The following is a 12,266-nucleotide window of genomic DNA, read 5'->3' as shown; positions in this document are numbered from 1 at the left end:
CACCCTGAAGTTCCAATCTGAATCAAATGATTCGCAAACACCCTGAAGTTCCAATCTGAATCAAATGATTCGCAAACACCCTGAAGTTCCAATCTGAATCAAATGATTCGCGAACATCCTGAAGTTCCAATCTGAATCAAATGATTTGCGAACATCCTGAAGTTCCAATCTGAATCAAATGATTCGCGAACATCCTGAAGTTCCAATCTGAATCAAATGATTTGCGAACACCCTGAAGTTCCAATCTGAATCAAATGATTCGCAAACACCCTGAAGTTCCAATCTGAATCAAATGATTCACAAACACCCTGAAGTTCCAATCTGAATCAAATGATTCGCAAACACCCTGAAGTTCCAATCTGAATCAAATGATTCGCAAACACCCTGAAGTTCCAATCTGAATCAAATGATTCGCAAACACCCTGAAGTTCCAATCTGAATCAAATGATTTGCGAACACCCTGAAGTTCCAATCTGAATCAAATGATTCGCAAACACCCTGAAGTTCCAATCTGAATCAAATGATTCGCAAACACCCTGAAGTTCCAATCTGAATCAAATGATTCGCAAACACCCTGAAGTTCCAATCTGAATCAAATGATTCGCAAACACCCTGAAGTTCCAATCTGAATCAAATGATTCACAAACACCCTGAAGTTCCAATCTGAATCAAATGATTCGCAAACACCCTGAAGTTCCAATCTGAATCAAATGATTCGCAAACACCCTGAAGTTCCAATCTGAATCAAATGATTCACAAACACCCTGAAGTTCCAATCTGAATCAAATGATTTGCGAACACCCTGAAGTTCCAATCTGAATCAAATGATTCGCAAACACCCTGAAGTTCCAATCTGAATCAAATGATTCGCAAACACCCTGAAGTTCCAATCTGAATCAAATGATTCGCAAACACCCTGAAGTTCCAATCTGAATCAAATGATTCGCGAACACCCTGAAGTTCCAATCTGAATCAAATGATTTGCGAACACCCTGAAGTTCCAATCTGAATCAAATGATTCGCAAACACCCTGAAGTTCCAATCTGAATCAAATGATTCGCAAACACCCTGAAGTTCCAATCTGAATCAAATGATTCGCGAACATCCTGAAGTTCCAATCTGAATCAAATGATTTGCGAACACCCTGAAGTTCCAATCTGAATCAAATGATTCGCAAACACCCTGAAGTTCCAATCTGAATCAAATGATTCACAAACACCCTGAAGTTCCAATCTGAATCAAATGATTCGCAAACACCCTGAAGTTCCAATCTGAATCAAATGATTCGCAAACACCCTGAAGTTCCAATCTGAATCAAATGATTCGCAAACACCCTGAAGTTCCAATCTGAATCAAATGATTTGCAAACACGCTTTGAAGTTCCAATCTGAATCAAATGATTCAGAATGTGTTTGAGGGTCAAGACCTGGTTTTAGGAATCAGGTTTAGGGTAAGGAAGATTGCATTAGAGATTGCATTGTGTCAGTGTATGTCCTGACAAACATAGCTATACAGAGTTGTGTGTGTGTTTGTGTGTTGAACAGGAAACACCGGTGTTCTTTCCCTGCATGTTGCACTTTCCTGAAAGCAGCCAATGAGAGCAGGTCTGGTCACAGACTCCGCCCCCACACATTGTTGTCATTGAGTTTTAACTGATTTTAAAAAGAAAAACCAGCAATAAGCATCAGAGGAGCTGATCAATACATGTGTATCGAGCGCAGAATGAATCTCATATTTATTATGAATGTAAATGCAGATTAGCAGAACATGTTCCAGTTGAGAGAATAGTTCTGTGTGTGTTTGGTTTAATAAAGAGCTGATGACTAAAAGCACCACGGCCTCTGAGTCTTTCTGATGTAGATCCTGTGGTGTTTATAATGTGTGTGTTTTCATCTCATCATTGATTCTGCTCCAAACAGCAGCGCTGCAAGCTTCACCTTCAGCTTCTTCAACATGGAAACCAAGGTGCATCGTTCATTCTGTGAGTAAATCGTTTAGTTTGAATCAAATTCTAAATGATAATTGGAAGTGTGTGCTTTTCTGTAGACCAACAAAAAAAATCATAGCTTTCTTTCAGAGAGAGATAACAATTCCTCATGTAATACCAAATGTTATCCAACTAAGGTCTTTCTTAGGAAATATAATAGACATTGAAGTTGCTGTTTTTGTCATTCTTGTAAGAACTTTCATTCATTTGTTTTGCAGATGAACCGACAGAAACATTTTGGTCTTATTTAATAACATTATTATTAGTTTATAACATTTATCCAATCTTATTTTGTAGATTATTTTTCTTTATGATTTGAAGATTAACTGGTGAAAAAGCCTGGTTTTAGCTGGTCAGCAGGCTGGTTTTAGAGGGGCTTTGGCCACTTTTCCAGCCTGGTCAGGCTGGGAAAAAACTAGCCTGAAAAAACAGTTAAAACCAGCCTGGCCAGGCTAGGAGACCAGCTTAAACCAGCTACGACCAGCCAACCAGCCTAGCTGTTCAGCAGGGGAGTAGTTTGACTATTCAAAAGAGAGTTTCCGAAGTTTCGAACAGGCTCCGAAATGCCGATCTGAATCAAATGATTCGCAAACACGCTTCGAACCTCTGATCTGAATTAAATGATTCGCAAACACGCTTAGAACATCCGATCTGAATCAAATGATTCGTGAACACGTTCCGAAGTGCCGATCTGAATTAAATGCTTCGCAAACACGCTCCGAAGTGCCGATCTGAATCAAATGATTCGTGAACACGTTCCGAAGTGCCGATCTGAATTAAATGATTCGCAAACACGCTCCGAAGTGCCGATCTGAATCAAATGATTCGTGAACACGTTCCGAAGTGCCGATCTGAATTAAATGATTTGCAAACACGCTTCAAACCTCCGATCTGAATCAAATGATTCGCGAACACGTTCCGAAGTGCCGATCTGAATTAAATGATTCGCAAACACGCTTCGAACCTCCGATCTGAATCAAATGATTCGTGAACACGTTCCGAAGTGCCGATCTGAATTAAATGATTTGCAAACACGCTTCAAACCTCCAATCTGAATCAAATGATTCACAAACACGTTCCGAAGTGCCGATCTGAATCAAATGATTTGCGAACACGTTCCGAAGTGCCGATCTGAATTAAATGATTTGCGAACACGTTCCGAAGTGCCGATCTGAATCAAATGATTTGCGAACACGTTCCGAAGTGCCGATCTGAATTAAATGATTTGCGAACATGTTCCGAAGTGCCGATCTGAATTAAATGATTTGCGAACACGTTCCGAAGTGCCGATCTGAATTAAATGATTTGCGAACATGTTCCGAAGTGCCGATCTGAATTAAATGATTTGCGAACATGTTCCGAAGTGCCGATCTGAATTAAATGATTTGCAAACACACTTCGAACCTCCGCTCTGAATCAAATGATTCGCGAACACGTTCCGAAGTGCCGATCTGAATCAAATGATTCGCGAACACGTTCCGAAGTCCCAATCTGAATTAAATGATTTGCAAACACACTTCGAACCTCCGATCTGAATCAAATGATTCGTGAACACGTTCCGAAGTGCCGATCTGAACCAAATGATTCGCGAACACGTTCCGAAGTGCCAATCTGAATTAAATGATTTGCAAACACGCTTCGAACCTCCGATCTGAATCAAATGATTTGCAAACACGTTCCGAAGTGCCAATCTGAATTAAATGATTTGCGAACATGTTCCGAAGTGCCGATCTGAATTAAATGATTTGCAAACACACTTCGAACCTCCGCTCTGAATCAAATGATTCGCGAACACGTTCCGAAGTGCCGATCTGAATCAAATAATTTGCAAACACACTTCGAACCTCCGATCTGAATCAAATGATTCGTGAACACGTTCCGAAGTGCCAATCTGAATTAAATGATTTGCAAACACGCTTCGAACCTCCGATCTGAATCAAATGATTTGCGAACACGTTCCGAAGTGCCGATCTGAATTAAATGATTTGCAAACACACTTCGAACCTCCGATCTGAATCAAATGATTCGTGAACACGTTCCGAAGTGCCAATCTGAATTAAATGATTTGCAAACACGCTTCGAACCTCCGATCTGAATCAAATGATTTGCGAACACGTTCCGAAGTGCCGATCTGAATTAAATGATTTGCAAACACACTTCGAACCTCCGATCTGAATCAAATGATTCGTGAACACGTTCCGAAGTGCCGATCTGAATCAAATGATTTGCAAACACACTTCGAACCTCCGATCTGAATCAAATGATTCGTGAACACGTTCCGAAGTGCCGATCTGAATCAAATAATTTGCAAACACACTTCGAACCTCCGATCTGAATCAAATGATTCGTGAACACGTTCCGAAGTGCCAATCTGAATTAAATGATTTGCAAACACGCTTCGAACCTCCGATCTGAATCAAATGATTTGCGAACACGTTCCGAAGTGCCGATCTGAATTAAATGATTTGCAAACACACTTCGAACCTCCGATCTGAATCAAATGATTCGTGAACACGTTCCGAAGTGCCGATCTGAATCAAATGATTTGCAAACACACTTCGAACCTCCGATCTGAATCAAATGATTCGTGAACACGTTCCGAAGTGCCGATCTGAATCAAATAATTTGCAAACACACTTCGAACCTCCGATCTGAATCAAATGATTCGTGAACACGTTCCGAAGTGCCAATCTGAATTAAATGATTTGCAAACACGCTTCGAACCTCCGATCTGAATCAAATGATTTGCGAACACGTTCCGAAGTGCCAATCTGAATTAAATGATTTGCGAACATGTTCCGAAGTGCCGATCTGAATTAAATGATTTGCAAACACACTTCGAACCTCCGCTCTGAATCAAATGATTCGCGAACACGTTCCGAAGTGCCGATCTGAATCAAATGATTCGTGAACACGTTCCGAAGTGCCAATCTGAATTAAATGATTTGCAAACACGCTTCGAACCTCCGATCTGAATCAAATGATTTGCGAACACGTTCCGAAGTGCCAATCTGAATTAAATGATTTGCAAACACACTTCGAACCTCCGATCTGAATCAAATGATTCGTGAACACGTTCCGAAGTGCCGATCTGAATCAAATGATTTGCAAACACACTTCGAACCTCCGATCTGAATCAAATGATTCGTGAACACGTTCCGAAGTGCCGATCTGAATCAAATAATTTGCAAACACACTTCGAACCTCCGATCTGAATCAAATGATTTGCGAACACGTTCCGAAGTGCCAATCTGAATTAAATGATTTGCGAACATGATTCGCGAACATGTTCCGAAGTGCCAATCTGAATTAAATGATTTGCAAAAACACTTTGAACCTCCGATCTGAATCAAATGATTCGCGAACACATTCCGAAGTGCCAATCTGAATTAAAAGATTCGCAAACACGCTCCAAAGTGCCGATCTGAATCAAATGATTTGCGAACACTTTCCGAACCTCCGATCTGAATGGTTCACTAACATCCTCCGGACCTCAGATCTGAATCAAACGTTTCGCAAACACGCTCCGAAAGATTTCAATGCATGATCCAATTGGAACCCTCGAAATAATGAATTATTTTGTGACAAAATGGTTTAACTGATTCAGAGTTTCAAAAACCTCTGTTACACCCATCAGTACATTATTTTTGATAACAAATTAATGACTCTTTTGAGCTGGCTTGCAAATAGCTGCCTTGGACTGAATGATCGAAGTCTCGAGTTTAAGTTTGAATCAATAAAATTACTGCTAACTAGTGAAACATTAATATGACGAGCTGCAGCTCAAAATACATGTTTAGATGTAAACATTGTGCATTATGATGGAGTCTGTAGCTTAATCAATTACTTATGAAAATAGTTTGAGCTGCAGTTCAGTTGCTGACAGTTCAATAGAAAATCAGCTGAACGCATCTGATCATCTCATACAATTCAAGTCAAAATGTTTTCTGTATTAACACTGACCAGTTCACCGAAACATGGAAATCCTGACAGAATGAAATATTCCTCTAATTTCATCAGAAGGAGATTTGATTCGGAAAGTTCTCTAAAGGACATGATTAGTAAAGCGTCAATGGGAAAACTTTTATTAAAATAGAATTATTTTAGAAGCGCAACTTTGCATAGGCCTACCAGAATTAGGTATGCAACTATAACCTGTCTTTAATCTTACTCTTAATATGTTAATTCATTTATTTATATGCCTAATGTTTTTTAATCAATTTTAACCTTGACATGAAAATATAATTTTTTAAACAACCATCTGAAAACAGAAAATACTGTCTTCTACAGTATTTTCCGTAGCGGGATCATACTTGTATTGTTTAAAAAGATCTCGAAACGGCTTATGTTTGATATATTAATATAGTTTCTCTTAGATGTGAGCAGATCGCTGAGGTGAATGTGAGTTTCAGGTGTGTGTGCGCGCGCGTGCGCGTTCGTGTTCCTCATCGAGTTTAACTACGCGACTGAACGAAAGAGAAAGTGAAAGTCTTAAATCGCTTATTCACCCTCGACTCGACGAACTTCTCCGCACGTTTGCGCTGCCGGGTCGCGAATTTGACAGATTGAGCTGCTAAAGTCGGTCAAGTGTGTTCGTAAGGATGTCTCGGGGCTCCAACGCAGGGTTTGATCGACACATCACTATATTCTCACCGGAGGGACGCCTTTATCAAGTCGGTAAGAGATTCGCCATCCCATAATCCACTATTCCTGTTTACAGCTACTGTTAAACCAGTATTGAGACTTCCAGCTCATGTTTACTGCACACACGCCTCTTCTTAAACTACAGGCGACAGATGCATGCATACAGTAGTATTCTGTGCATTAAGTGTGTTTGTGATCATAATGAACCTTTAATATTTGGCATTAAACTCCACCTTTAGGGTCCAGTTTCACCAGCAGGACTCATTAAGATCAGACTTAATGTACATTAGTCCATAATTATTCACTGAATATCATCACCTGAGTTCCTGCTCACCTGTGTTTTTCTATAATGTTGATGTGATGTATGTGTTGGACAGAATATGCCTTCAAAGCCATCAGTCAGAGCGGTCTGACCACGGTGGGCATCAGAGGAACGGACTGCGCTGTGCTGGTCACACAGAAGAAGATCTCGGTAAAACACACACCACATCATGCACATCAGAAATGAGTTTGTAGTGTTTGATCTTGTTGATAAACCTGATTTCAGTCTGTAGGAGCAGCTCAGATGCATTTAGGTTTAGAACCAGTACACAAACACACAGACAGCGTCTTATGTGACCCTGGACCACAAAACTAGTCATAAGAGTCCATTTTTTTTAAACTGAGATTTATGCATCATAAAAAAATTAAAATTTAGAAAATCGCCTTTAAAGTTGTCCAAATGAAGTTCTTAGCAATGCATATTACTAATCAAAATTTAAGTTTTGATATATCTACGGAAGGAAATTTACTAAATATCTTCGTGGAACATGACCTTTACTTTATATCCTAATGATGTTTGACTTAAAAGATAAATCCAAGATTTTGACAAAGAAACTAGTAAAGTAACACATTACTTTTTAATTGACAAGAAAATATCTGAGTTACTTTTTAAAAAAAGTAATGCCAGTTACTTTCCCCTCATTTATTGATGAAAAGCTCTCCTGTCTCCATGTTGAGAGAAATTGTAAGATGTTCCTTTAGTTCTAGAATAAATGTGAACATGCATTAATTCATCTCACTCACTAAAATAATACAGTGTTCCTCAAAATGAATAAAAACACTGAATTAAATATGTTAAATAATACAAATATCCTTTATGTATTTAATCCCGTTTTATTAACCTTCGATGATCCAATTCATCCATACTAATAAACAAAAATGACTCGAGATAATCTAACATTTGTTTTCCTTTTTTCATTGCTGAAGAGTTGACATTTGTTCTTCTGCGGTCTACTGTACAGACGGAGATTTACTTTTCTCTAAGTCTGAGGCTTTTGGTGTGAAAAGGCTTTTACATTTGACAAAAATACAACTTTTTATATTAAAAACAAACAAGCAAGCCCTGCCCAGATTTAAAAAGTAACGCAAAAGTAACGTAGCGCATTACTTTCCATAAAAAGTAACCAAGTAACGTAATTAGTTACTTTTTTAGGGAGTAACTCAATATTGTAACGCATTATTTTTAAAAGTAACTTTCCCCAACAGTGGCTACAGATATACCCGTGCTACTTAAGACTGGCTTTGTGCTCCAGAGTCCAAACACTGCTAATTTTGTGGCACTAATTTCAAAATAGTGTGTGTTTTGCTCATTCTTGACACACTTTCTCTCAAAGTGAGATGCATTTCATAGTATTTTTGCTTTTGACAAGCATTTGACCACTTGATGCTCTTAAATTACGCTGAGCTGTGTGTGTGTGTGTGTGTGTGTGTGTGTGTGTGTGTGTGTGTGTGTGTGTGTGTGTGTGTGTGTGTGTGTGTGTGTGTGTGTGTGTGTGTGTGTGTGTGTGTGTGTTTAAGCGTCTCTTTCTGTTTCTCTCATATTCAGGATTCGCTCCTGGATGCGTCGACGATGACAAACATGTTCCGTCTCACTCCGCGGATCGGATGTGTCATGACCGGACATTACGGTGTGTGTCGACTGTCAGATAATTCACATACACTACTGTTCAAAAGTTTGGGATCAGTAAGATTTTCATTTTTTTTTTTCTGCTTATCAAGGCTGCGTTTATTTGATTAAAAATACAGAAAAAACAGTAATATTGTGAAATATTATTGCGATTTAAAATAGCATTTCTCTATTTTAATATACTTAAAAATCGAATTTATTTCTGTGATCAAAGCTGAATTTTCAGCATCATTACTGCAGTCTTCAGTGTCACATGATCCTTCTGAAATCATCCTAATATACTGATTATTATCAATGTTTTAAACAGTTGCTTAATATTTTTATTTGGAACCTGTGATACTTTTTCAGGATTTTATGATGAATAAAATGTTAAAAGGAGCTCCATTTATTTAAAATATGAATCTTTTGTAACAATATACACTACTGTTCAAAGTTTGGGGTCAGTATATGTTTCCTTTCTTTTTTTATTTGAAAGAAATTAATACTTTTATTCAGCAAGAATGTGTTAAATTTATCAGTTGATAAAAAGTGATAGAAAGACTTCTTTTTTGAATAAATGCTGTTCTTTTTAACTTTTTTATTAATCAAAGAATCCTGAAAAAAGTATCACAGGTTTAAAAATATATATATTTAGCAACTGTCTCCACAATGATAATAAATCAGTATATTAGAAAGATTTCTGAAGGATCATGTGACTCTGAAGACTGCAGTAATGATGCTGAAAATTCAGTTTTGCATCACAGGAATAAATTACATTTTAAAGTATATTAAAATAGAAAGCTGTTATTTTACATTGAAATAATATTTCATAATATTACTTTCTTCTTTCTGTATTTTTCATCAAATAAACGGAACTTTGATGAGAATGAGATGAGGAAAAATACATGGTATGAGTCAAAATTACTTATTTTTCTTTAATGTCAAAAATCATCAGGATATTAAGATCATGTTCCATGAAGATATTGAGTAAATTTCCTACCGTAAATATATCAAAACTTATTTTTTTGATTAGTAATATGCATTGCTAAGAACTTAATTTGGACAACTTTAAAGATGATTTTCTCAATATTTTGATTATTATTATTCAGATTCCAGATTTTCAAATAGATGTACTGTATCTCAGCCAAATATTGTCCTATCCTAACAAACCATACATCAATGGAAAGCTTATTTATCAGCTTTCAGATGATGTATACAACTCAATTTAATGATCCTTCAGAAATCAATTAATTTTTTTTTCAACCTGTGATAGTTTTTTCAGGATTCTTTGATGAATAACAAGTTAAAAAGAACAGCATCTATTCAAAATATAAATCTTTTCTTACAATATAAGTCTTTACTATCACTTTTAATAAAAGTATTAATTTCTTTCAAAGAGAGAAATAAAGAACAAATTTACTGACCCCAAACTTTGAACCATGTGTTTATTGTTACAAACATTTTCTATTTTAAATAAATACTGTTTGAAAAGTATTACCCTGATAAAAAGTATCACCGGTGAAAAAAAAAAAAAAAAAGCAGCACAACTGTTTCCAGCATTGATAATAAATCAGTATATTAGAATGATTTCTGAAGGATCAAGTGATTGAAAATTCAGCATTACATCACAGGAATAAATTATATTTGAACGTGTAATGAAATAGAAAACCCCTATTTTAAATTGCAATAATTTTTCACAATATTACAGTATTTTTCAGTATTTTTAATCAAACAAACAGAGCCTTGATGAGCACGCTTTAAAAAGCATTCAAAATCGTACTGATCCCGAACCTTTGAGCAGCAGTGTGTCTATAAGAGCATGTGTGGATTCCGTCTGTGTTTGTGTCTGTAGCTGACAGCCGCTCTCAGGTTCATCGGGCTCGTATCGAGGCGGCGGAGTGGAAGTATAAGTTCGGGTATGATATCCCGGTGGACATGCTGTGCCGGCGTTTGGCGGACATCTCTCAGGTTTACACTCAGAATGCAGAGATGAGGCCGCTGGGCTGCTGTGAGTGTGTTCGTCTCTCAGGTGGGGTGTTGACGGGTGTCTGAGGGTCTGACCTGATGCGTCTGTCCTTCAGGTATGATGCTGATCGCTATGGACCCTCAGAAGGGCCCAATGCTTTATAAATGCGACCCGGCCGGGTATTTCTGCGGCTTCAGGGCCACCAGCGTTGGGGTCAAACACCACGAGGCCAGCAGCTACCTGGAGAAGAAGCTGAAGAAGCAGCCGGATCTGCCCTACGACAGAACTGTGGAGGTGTGTGACATCCTCAAATACAGAAAATAAATTCAGTTTCCACAAAAATATTGGGCTGTTTTCAACATTGATAATAATCAGAAATGTTTCTAGAGCATCAAATCATCATATTAGAATGATTTCTGAAGGATCATGTGACACTGAAGACGAGTAATGATGCTGAAAATTCAGCTGCGCACCACAGAAATAAATTATATTGTAACAAATATTCAGATAGAAAACATCTATTTTACATTCTAATAATATTTCACAATTTTTAAAAGTATTTTTGATCAGATAAATGCATCTTTGGTGAGCGGAAGAGACTTCAACAAACATTAAACAGGATAAAACAATATAGATTTAATCCACTTTCATGGCAAAAGATATTTCAAGCGTCTGGAACTCGATATATTATAAATATAAATATATAAATATTATAATATTCATAGCGCATATGTGTAAAATATTATAATAAACTGATAACTAGTTATACTTTTAGTTTCATTAATATACTATTATGTTTTTTATTAATATTTTGAATTTGATATTTTTTTCTGTTATTTTATTTTACTTTTTTTAACGTTTTGTATTTTTTTTTTTGTGTGTGTGGCTTTTTTATATCTGTATAGTAATATTATTTTATACACTCTTAAAAATAAAGGTTCTTTATTGGCACTGATGGTTCCATGAAGAACCTTTGAACATCCATGGAACCTTTCAAATGCAGAAAAAGTTCTTTATAGTTGAAAAACCATCTTTAGGTTTTTAGCTGAAATAAAATGACCAAGTTTTTAAATATTTTATTTTATTTATTGTTCATTTTATTTCAAGTAACATTTTATTTTTCTAAGTTAGTTGTAATTAGGGGCCAAGCACTGAAGGTGCGATGGCACCTATTATATCCGTTGGCATTCTTCTTCTTTTTCTTCTTCTTCTTCCGTTTCTTCCGCTCTCGAGTCAATGGCAGCCCATAGAACCGCTTGTGGGAAATGTGGGAAATTTGGCACACTGGTAGAGGACAGTCTCAACATTAACCATAGCAAATTTGGAGTCTCTAACTCAAACTCTAGCGCCACCACTTGTCCAAAATTTCACTCATATTTATGCTAGTAACTTTGAACCGTAAGGCACAGATCAAAAATTGATTCCTTGGCTCATACGGAGTCAAAGAAGTCCATAATTAATTTTACTTTTTTTTTCTATTCTATTTCTATATTCTACTTTTTCGAACTCGTTTTAGACTGTTTGTCTGATTTTCACCAAATGGGTATTTTTTTCTCTTATATAAAAAATGTCTATATGTCTATATTTTCACCAAATTTGACACATGCATGGGCACACAAAAAAGGACACATAAAAAAAGGTGGAATTGTGCCTCTTGGTGGCGCTATAATTAAACAAAACATGAAATTGGCATTTACTTCAATAGAGTCTTATGATAGAAAATGCTAAATTTTTACCAATCC

At 36.9% G+C, this 12,266-nt stretch overlaps 1 protein-coding gene across 1 annotated transcript in view; it reads left to right on the top strand.

The window, feature by feature from the left end:
* The first annotated feature begins 6,455 nt into the window (after positions 1-6,455).
* psma6l (proteasome 20S subunit alpha 6, like) overlaps positions 6,456-12,266 on the top strand; it is a 6,771-nt gene continuing 960 nt past the window's right edge. The window contains exons 1-5 of the mRNA XM_073817970.1: positions 6,456-6,664; positions 7,009-7,103; positions 8,499-8,580; positions 10,411-10,566; positions 10,640-10,818. Coding sequence (XP_073674071.1) covers positions 6,589-6,664; positions 7,009-7,103; positions 8,499-8,580; positions 10,411-10,566; positions 10,640-10,818 — 588 coding nt within the window. The 5' untranslated portion in view covers positions 6,456-6,588. The remainder of the gene's footprint in view (positions 6,665-7,008; positions 7,104-8,498; positions 8,581-10,410; positions 10,567-10,639; positions 10,819-12,266) is intronic.

The sequence above is a fragment of the Garra rufa genome, chromosome 14 (genome assembly GCF_049309525.1).
Source record: "Garra rufa chromosome 14, GarRuf1.0, whole genome shotgun sequence".
Taxonomy (NCBI): Eukaryota; Metazoa; Chordata; class Actinopteri; order Cypriniformes; family Cyprinidae; genus Garra; species Garra rufa.
Note: the sequence above shows the minus strand (reverse complement) of the source record. Positions and strands in the feature narration are given on the sequence as shown.